The following is a 10,000-nucleotide window of genomic DNA, read 5'->3' as shown; positions in this document are numbered from 1 at the left end:
AAGCCCTTCGTAACTCACACCCCACCACCTCCTCCTCCTCCTCCTCCTCCTCCAGACACCGCGGAGACCCCTTGACCTGGCTTGTAGTGGACGACGACGAGGACCTGTCCGACCACGGCACGGACACCTACAGCCAGTCCCTCCCTTCAGCACACGAGAGCGAGCACGAGCCATTTGAGCAACCCGGGTCCTCGCAGCCCAGCGGCGTCGGCCAAGGGGGGAATGAGAACCACGCTCGAGTCTACATATCATGCACGGGCAAAGTTGGACTTGGTTGCAGGTGGGTGCGAGGAGGGATGGTCATGCAGTTTTCTGTTTAATATTGATTTTGATTGGTTATCATTTTTGATGGGAATACGGATTTCGAAATGGTTAATGAGATGATAAGGATAATGGTTTTGCTTCGGAGCGTAATTATTTTTTTTTTTTTTTTTTTTTTTTTTTTTTTTTTTTTTTTTGAGAGTGAATGTTCACAACATTACACGGAGATAAAGTTTAAAAAAAAATTCCAAACTATTTAATGTAATATAGTTTATACATCCGCGAAGAATCCTTAAGACCTAGCCCCTCCTAACCCTCTCCTTCTGCCGCAGCATCTGCAAGGGCCCGGCCGAAAAACCCGGGATTTTCGTGCAGAGCGTGCGCGCAGGAGGCGTTGCGAGGAACTCCGGTCTCCGGCCCGGGGACCAGATCATTGCTTGCAATGATGTCAGCTTCACACACTTAGAATTTGCTGAGGTAAGGAATACCGGTTGAAGCATTGCTGGTTATTGCATTCTCGGATTTTTAAGAAACCGTGCTTGCGGAATGACAGGTTTATGTGACGTGGCAAGTTTTTTTTCTAGTGGCTATATTTGAGTAGGTCATGTGATCTCTGAAGGCGCGGGGGATATTTTATCCTCGTTTCAATATACCAAAAACTGCTCTCAATCAGATAGATCCCTTTCATGATGAACACGCTATTCATATATTTCGACTATTTCCGGGAGTTAGAGAAATAACAACAGTCTCTGCTTTTTAAACGATTTACAAACACCTTCCTTGGTTTCTCAACAAGATCAATCGTAACTCACCTCCCCCCTCCCCTCTCCCCCCTCCCCCCTTCCCCCTCGTTCGCTCCCTCAGGCGGTGTACGTGCTGAAGTCGTCGCCGCGCCTCGTGCTGGACGTCATCCGCGGCGCCGGACTCGACCTGGTGGCGGGAGAGTCCTCGGGATACAACTCCTCGGCTTCCTCAGTGGCGGGAGACCAGACGCCGCCTTCTTCCTCGTCCTCGGATCCTAGGGACTCGGATCACAGCGTCACCAACAGGTACTTGTACTGCATCGTTGTTGTCGTCGACTTCGATTTCGTCTTCGTCTTCGTGTTCACTTCATCTTCATCTTCACTTCATCTTTATCGTCATTTTCTTCATTTACCTCTTCCTCTCCATCTCCATCTCCATCTCCCTCTCCCTCTCCCTCTCCCTCTCCCTCTCCATCTCCATCTTCATCATCACCATCGCTTCCACCATTATCTTCATCAACATCTTCGTCATCACTATATCACCCTCAAACGATAACGAAGAATTAAAAAAAAAAAAATCCAAACATTGAAGTATGGACGAACAAATCCCACTCGATTTTCCACGGCATCAATTCCCATTCTGCCTCGCCCTCCATCATCATCCTTCTCTTCTTTTTCTCCCTCTTCAGACTGAGTGCCGTGAGCCGCCACCTGACCCTCGACCGGTCTCGAGGCTGGAGAGAGATCGAGTCCGAGTGGGCCGAGGCTGAAGCCCAAGAGAAGCGTCGTGTGCTTCAGTCCAACCAGCGGACGCTCAAGACCCGCGCTCAGGTGGGTTTTTCCGTCTGATGTTCTTCTTTTTTTAATTTTTGGAAAGGAAAAAAATTGTTGTTGTTTTTTCTTTGGGCTCAGGTTGTTTTTTTCCGTCTGATGTTCTTTTTTTAATTTTTGGAAAGGATATAATTTTTTTCTTTGGGTGATTGTATAGTATGTATGGGGTTTGTTGTATTGGAAAGATATGTTATTGTGTTATTATTAGAGCCAATTCAGATATGGTAATTGTATGTTATGTGTACGGTTTGTTGCATCGGAAATTTAAATCTGTGCTCATTAGAGCCAATTTAGGAATGATCAGTGTTTCATCTTTATATTCTTATCGTTTCATCCAATACCAAAGAGACATTCCTCATGAAGGATGTTTCCTAATAAAGACGCGAAATCATCTTTCATAATCCCCAATGATAGAGAATTCTGGGTTCTGCGGAAAAGTGAAAACTGCGTGTTTGGACTTTGTAATTGTTGACCGGTGCACTTTATCAGTGCATATCTTGCGAGATAGGAAAGTTGGTATGCATAATAATAAGTATGATGAATAACTCTTTTCTTTTGATAAACTTTTTCCCGGAATATCATACTGTGAAGAAAATGAGTATATATATATATATATGTGTGTGTGTGTGTGAATACAAAAAACATGTATTTAGACCTATGTAAATACTGTGCATGTGAAACGCACCGCAAGCAAACAATGACTGATTTCAAACAGTGCGTGAGTCACCAGGCAAAGCTTATCATGTCCGGGTCCATAACCTTATTAAGTTTAGGATGTTGTGTTAGATTATGAAAACATAAAATCTTCGCCGGACATTTAAATGCGGTGAATTCCTCACGATCCAAAACCGAGTAGTAATTAAAAAGTCTCCGCCAACTTTCCAGCGGGACGCAAGCCACCGTATCGGCAGCTCCTTGAGCAGCAGATCCCTGGGCAACTTGAGCACAGCCCTCAGGGAAGAGGAGGACGAGGAGCAGCGCACCGCCTTCAGGGACGCCCCCCCGTCCACGCAGACCCACCACCCTTCGCCGACCCGCGGCCTCGTCACTCCCACACATGCCCACTATAAACCCGCCCTGAGGAGCACCAGGTCCAGCAGTGACGTCACAGATGACACAAGCCACAAGATCGCCCTGGTGACATCAGCGGACCCGCACGTGAATAACATCGTGGTGACGACGGCACCGAAGGACGAGCGGGACGCCGTGTCTCGCCTGGACCAGCTCTCCAACCCGTCGGCGAGCAGTAGGGTGGGTACCAGCGCCATGCCAGTCCTGTTGTAGTGAGGTCGCTGAGGAGGCGTACTCTGTTCATGGAATACTTGCTTTTAAGTCAGGCTATGCACCTATTTACAAGAACGCTGCTTGCACACGACAGACACAACTCCTGTGAACTGTTATGACAAAGGATAATAACAACAAGTGTGAGCGTTGTGAAATCATGATAATGTATGCTAGCACACACCCTCATGCACTGTGGCTGTGATGGATTAACTTCACCATAATCCTAGGCACTGCCACAGGTCTTAGCTCGCTCCTTCTTCAGCTGTCATAATTTAGGGAAACGGCTGTCTCCCGTGTGCTCGTTCCCAGCGTTGAAAGAACCGTTTTCATCATCCTCTCCTCCTCCCCCTCCTCTCCCACCAGACGTCGACCCTTAGTAGCGGTTCGTCCCAGGTCACAGTGCGGTCCTCGTGTGGCAGCGGCGGGTCCCCCTCGGTGGGCAAGGCCGTGTCCAGGGAATCTCTGGTGGAACAGCAGCTGAGGGAGCTGCGAGAGGAGCAGAGGCGCCTGCAGGAGGAAGCCAACAGACTGGCACAAGAGAGAAGAAAATTCGAGGTGAGGGAAATCTCTCCTTCTTTCTTTCTTTCTTTCTACTCTCTCCTATTTTCATTGACCCATCATTCCAGATGAGATGTTGGATAGGAGGATTTTCAACGTAAAGCTTAGTCTGACACTAGTCATTTCCTGTTGTCAAACTGTCGTAGAATCTCCAAATCTTAAGATCTTTACTTCTCGCAGTTCTAACAAAATGTGGTAACTGTGTAAGAGTTCTACAGCCATAGTAGAAATCTTCTTATCTCTGTCTGTATATAGCAACTGTGTTCGCAGTACTAAGAGCTCAATGGCACACTGGAATCACTTGAAGACTTTTTAGATCATCACCTAATACTTCACATGTGTGTCTAACATGCTAACAGTTATGAGCCTCAGCTACTAAGTGTTATTGTGTGTTGTCCAGTGTTGTATAAGGTGATGATATTTTTTTGCACTGCACAGTTGTAGTATTGCAACTAGTACCTTGGGTTGTTAATGAACTCACACTACCAAACACACACACAAACACAAACACACACACAAACACAAACACATATACACACACACACAAACACAAACACAAACACAAACACAAACACAAACACAAACACAAACACAAACACAAACACACACACACACACACACACACACACACACACACACACACACACACACACACACACACACACACACACACACACACACACACACACACACACACACACACACACACACATGTGTCCAAATAAATCTAATCTAATCAGGACGGATTAGATTAGTGAAACACGTCAGAGATTACAGTCATTTGAGGAATGTCATGAAATTCACACATTCAGTCACAGATTCATGTCCATACACTTCGCAGCGTGTTTTGCTGAATGTTGTGATGTATATCAACAGTACACAGAAATTCCTTATAATGTTCTCATAGTGAAGAAACATCACACCCTCAACTGAAAATCAGATAATACATTACACATGTTGAAGTGTGCGACCCAAGGGCCTGTTGCTCTTATTTGTTACTGTCTGCACCCTCATTCACATTGGCTTCGGTGACCCACCCCATACCAGGAGGAGAAGCGACGTGGGGTAGAGCGTACCCAGAGCGCCCCGTTGGCCCCCCTTGTGATCACCTGCTCGGGGCAGGCCCTCCCCCCTCACCAACAGCCGCCCCCCAGTCCAACATCGTCCATCGCCAGTGGACGCCACACAACGCGGGTGTTGATCAAGTCCCCACCACCCCCTCCACCACCTCGCAAAAATACAACCTCACTGTCCTCCCGTAGCAGCTTCCATCCTCAGCAACAGCAGGTTTCTCCCCCTGCTTCTCCGGCTCATAGCAGCAGCAGTAGTAGCGGAGTTGGGTCCTCCTGTGGCTCCTCAGCTCCACCAAGGAGGTGCAAAAGCATCGGGTCCTTGTCTGCCAGTAGTGGTGAGAGTGCGGTGTGGGAAGACTCGCCCATTCCCATACATCCCACCCTCATCAATACACATTCAGGATTTCGGTCTCCCATGCCCCCTCCTACTCCTCCAAAACCTCCTGCACATTCCGCAGCACCCATGAGTAGCACAAATAGCCCCTATACCTTAGGAGGAGCTCCCCCTCCACCACCACCCCCACCTCCTCTACCTACCTCGACCCCCAAACCTAGTTTAGCAGCAGCCCTTAGTAAGGAATTGGAGCGTCGCAGTGTACAAGTAAGTTCTGCTCCTTTGAATAGTTGGCTTTCATTCCAGATACATATTTATACTACCAAAGACATATAACCTCTGAGGAACTATCCATAATTGCACTACAGTAGTGTTATTTCAGTAATGACTGTCATTTGATGATAAGATTTGGATTTCCACATAAAGTGTTACATTGAATATCTTGATATATCAATAACAAAAAAGTTCAAAACAAGAAGATATTGTCGCATAAAACTTTACTTTTTTATTATAGGACCACACTGATAGCAAATAAAATTTTGACATTATCTTTATCCAAGGTTTAATTATTATACAGACTACCATTTTCACTTGTATCCTGGCAGCAAAGTCTCTGAATTTGAATTAAGCTTTACTAAAAACACCTAATTATTTTCTTTTTATTTCTCATAGGAGGCACAGTCAGGTGCAAGTGAAGAGGCAAAAGCTCAAATTATTCAGGAAAAAATTGATGCATTTAAGAAAGAAAAAGTGAAGAGTGGGATTGGAGGACACAAGAGCGCTCAGCATGATAAGGTAAAGAAGGACCCAAGATTTTTAATAGGATCATATGGATACTTAAAACATTAGTGTTGATATTTATAGGCAGCAATACAGATTTTGATGAAGTATGTGAAAGAAATGTGATGATATACATTATATATTTCTAAAGAAATATTCTTGCTTCTAAAGTGATTTTCTAAACTACAGCTAACTGAATGAATAATTATGAGTATTCCTAAGTATTTCTAAATATGCAGGAGTTAAGACACTAAAAGTATAAAAGTATCTAGTTTACAGTCCCTAGTATGCTACATCATTATTTTTTTTAATGCACATGATTTAATATTCACTCAAAGCTTATAATGATTAATCACATAGGCTCTTACTTTCCCACAGCTGATGGAAGAATTTAAAATTGCTCATAAGAAAATGTTTGTTAGTAAAGAGAACTTGAGAGACATTTCTGGTGAGGAAGATAATGAAAAGAAAGAGGCAAAGCCAGAAGCAAAACCACTCAATCACGTCAAAGTCACCGACACGCCCCCAGTCCAGAGGGAGTTCACCTCGAAAATCATTGGCAACAGCACCGCCAATAAAACACCTCTCAGAGCGATGAACAACGTTGCGAAAACTTCAGCCATGATCAATGGCCTGACGCCTCCTGCCAAGAACGTAAGCAAGCCCAGCTTCCTTATAAGAGAAGCAAACAGTAATGCCAATAACAAGGCTCCCATTGCGAACACATACAGCCCCAACGTTAAAATGAGCCCGCCATCCACGTCTCCATCTACAAACCAGGTATCCCCTTCCTCTATACCTTTGCCTCCCCCTCCTCCTCCACCTCCTCCTCTCCACAATAAGTCACAACCTCCCGTCGTCCCCGCCAAACCCAACCCAAAAACAAGTGTAAATAGTCCTCACGCCCAACCTGTATCTGCCTCTACCTCCAGTCACAGTATTTCTAGGCCTAAATATACGGCCGTGTCAAATTCTGGCCCCGGCCACTCTCCTCATCAGTCCCGTTCACCAGCGTCAGGAGTCCCGCCCCCCCCGCCCCCAATGCCTGGGATGTGCACCCCGCTTCCCCCTGCTGTGAGTTTTAATCTCGAGTTTGTCTTAGCGTGCACCAGTTTTGCTTGTGCTGAGTTTAGTATCTTCTGTTAGATAACCATGTGTGCTGCTTGCGGTTTAAACTTTGTAATTTTGTGAAGTTCTGACAATGGCATACTATTCACAGTAATATTGTGAGGTACTGACTTTCGGAAACCATTCACAGGATCCATTACAAAGCTTGCAAATTAAACAGCAAATGGCAGAACTGAGGTATTCTAATGGAAATGCAAATTTTCATAATCAAAAGATAGCCTCTGCATGCTCACCAAAATGCACTCACGACGTCCTGACAGAAAACAAGACTGCCCAACTGCCCTACAAATGTCTTTCTTTTAGTGAGGGTCATGCCCACTAGATATCTGTTTTGTAAAGCATTCCTCTCCAGACACCAAGCTGTATCCCATTTCATAAGGAAATTCATGGACTGTACTATATTTTCTAGAAGTCGTTCTACACCATTTCGCCCTTTCCTATATCAACAAAGTGTGCATAAATTACAAATACTTATTTTTGCAATGTCTTAATGCAAATACATCAGTTTTGTGAAGGAAAAAGACTGAACTTAATTTCACAAAATTCTGACATATTAAAAATGCATTAGTTTCTGTTCTTATATCATAAATAACCTAAAACTAGTCACTTTTATCAATACAGTGATATTCCTCCTCAACCATTTATTACTGTAGAGTATTGTTGTGCTTTCTAAGCATACATTAATGATATTTTTCATTCATATATGATTATGAATACAAAACTTTTTGGAGATTTATAACAAGACTAATATGTAAAACCTTTGACCAGACTTTGTTTTTTTTTCATGAAATAGCAAAATTCAGAGAGATTACATTTTTACTTTATATGAAAAATAATATTGCAGTACATTTAACTTATTTTTTGAATGATGAACATAACTGAAATACTACATAATATTGACAAAATATTACAAAAATAAAAAATAAAAAGGATATTCCTTGTAATATGTAAATTTATCTTCCCCTATTTCCAGCAGCGAACTGAGCAGCTGGGAGGTATCACCACAAATCAGTCAACTTCAGCCGTGTCAACACCCACGAAATCTCCGCTACGTCCTCATGGGGGATCAGTCGCGTTAGATGAGTTCAAACCTGGAGATAAAAGCTCTTTGCCAGTGAAAGCACCGAGCACCTACTTTGACATAGGAAAGCAGACCCCTGGAAAACCTCTGGTCTCTATTGGTGCGTATCCGTCTCCGAACCACAGACCACCACCGGTCAAAATGGACTTCCTCCCCTCACCCAGTGCTAATGGGGAACAGATTGCAGGTGCAGCTAAGAATGCCAACACCCCCGCAAAGATCAAGCTACAGAGCGAACTCGAATCCACCCTGAGTCGCTCAAACCTCCGTCAGCGTTTCGCCGCTCAGGAACTTCCCCCGGATCCTCCCTCAGGAGCTTCAGGTACTAAGCAGGAATCCACTCCATCGAGTTACACAACAACCACCATCACCAACAACAACGCCAGCCCCAATGCTTCGTTATCAAGTAAATACCGGACACTAGGCCAGGATGCTCCTTCTGTGACTATCATCATGAAAGGTTAGTCTAAACACACTCACACACACTTACACACAAAATCCTTTTTTTTGTTTATGACAGATATGTGTTTTTCATATTTTCATTGTTTTGTTTGACTGTACTTCACACGTTGTGTAATATCCTAAATGTATTTTCATTATCTTATCTCATCAGACCTTGGGAAAATTAGCAGCAGTGCTATACCATATTAAGTATATAGGAAATTTAAGAGTAATCATTAGTTACTAACTACAGTTTGTTTATTAAAACACAGATTATCTCATTCAAATAAAGAAGAAATCTTTTGAGCTACGATGTTTGAAGAAAATTATAGAGAAGAGGAAAGGGTTTTTTCCAGAAAATTCTTTCCTCTGAACTGTCCACAAATAATTTTTATTTTGTGAAATTAGACATCTCAGAAGAAGAGACAGAATGACAACTAACCAGAAATAAGAACAATGACGTTATTACTATAGACCCTTGGCCTTGCATTACAATCCTTGTTATTGTCATTTCCCCGTTCTTCATCTCAAAGCCGGGAACACCTTCTTATGAATACTCTCTACGGACAAGTATGTCTGTGCTTATAGTGTCATGTGTATTACCCTAAACTTTTGTAGCATTCTAGATAGGCCTTGACATACTTGTTAACTCCCCTTAAGGTGGTAGCGGCAAGGAAAATGAGGCCCCAGACTCGCCTCCTACAGGTATCCTGAAGCCCTCTGGCCCTCCCTCCATCAGGCCTCTGCAGAAGTCCATATCATTCGGTGATGTGTGAGTGCTCACCTTATTAAAGGGAGCATGGGGACCCTCTGCTGCTCTAACCTTACTAAAATTACGATTAGTGTCTAGCTATAAAATGACTAATGAAACTAAACCTATCAGTAATGGGATGCTGTAGATGTACCACATGTTACTCTTCAGTCTGAATAGCCAACCCTATATCCATTTTTTTTTTTTTTTTTGTCACGTAGGCCAGAGATTTGATAATCTCAAATATGGGTTGATTATTAGTGTAGTCTCCATCCAGTCTCGAGAAAAAAGGGGAAAAAAAAGTGCTGCTTTAATTGAGATGATATTTCATACATTCATGTTGATACATTTACAGCGATTCGACCATAAACAGTTTTATTCAGTGCTTTATAATACCTTCATTACATATAATACCAGCAGTTTCAAAACAAAATCTTAAAAACCAAATTACTATTTGATTACTTAAGAGAATACTGATTATACTGAAGCTGATATTTTAACATTTGTAGTAAATATTACAAACAGAGATTTACAAATATTTACAGTATAACCTTACATCAAAAACGACAAGCCAGTCAGGATCATGACTTGATTTGGCCTTCTATGTATTAAGAGAACATTAACTTAATTGCAGTACGTGGTTAGGCAGACAGCAGAGTTGTCTAAAGTGCTTGTTCCCAGCACTAGTCACTAGCACCTGCACATGGCATGGCTGATACTAGCCTACCTAAATAG

At 43.2% G+C, this 10,000-nt stretch overlaps 1 protein-coding gene across 29 annotated transcripts in view; it reads left to right on the top strand.

Moving 5' to 3' along the window:
• LOC122266900 (uncharacterized) overlaps window positions 1–10,000 on the top strand; it is a 169,295-nt gene that overhangs the window by 157,621 nt on the left and 1,674 nt on the right. For 9 of the 29 annotated variants that reach the window (XM_086554230.1, XM_043036843.2, XM_043036844.2 and 6 more), the window contains 11 exons: window positions 1–280; window positions 594–738; window positions 1,126–1,310; window positions 1,694–1,835; window positions 2,721–3,086; window positions 3,483–3,674; window positions 4,725–5,351; window positions 5,757–5,879; window positions 6,243–6,938; window positions 7,966–8,533; window positions 9,175–9,286. The exon at window positions 1–280 is cut by the window's left edge and continues 14 nt beyond it. In XM_086554230.1, coding sequence (XP_086410356.1) covers window positions 1–280; window positions 594–738; window positions 1,126–1,310; window positions 1,694–1,835; window positions 2,721–3,086; window positions 3,483–3,674; window positions 4,725–5,351; window positions 5,757–5,879; window positions 6,243–6,938; window positions 7,966–8,533; window positions 9,175–9,286 — 3,436 coding nt within the window. The remainder of the gene's footprint in view (window positions 281–593; window positions 739–1,125; window positions 1,311–1,693; window positions 1,836–2,720; window positions 3,087–3,482; window positions 3,675–4,724; window positions 5,352–5,756; window positions 5,880–6,242; window positions 6,939–7,965; window positions 8,534–9,174; window positions 9,287–10,000) is intronic. The other 20 variants (XM_086554233.1, XM_043036851.2, XM_086554235.1 and 17 more) reach the window with 17 other exon arrangements.

This window comes from Penaeus japonicus, unplaced genomic scaffold, assembly GCF_977035675.1.
Source record: "Penaeus japonicus unplaced genomic scaffold, GWHDUDI00000001_assembly GWHDUDI00000029, whole genome shotgun sequence".
NCBI classification, from domain to species: domain Eukaryota; kingdom Metazoa; phylum Arthropoda; class Malacostraca; order Decapoda; family Penaeidae; genus Penaeus; species Penaeus japonicus.
Note: the sequence above shows the minus strand (reverse complement) of the source record. Positions and strands in the feature narration are given on the sequence as shown.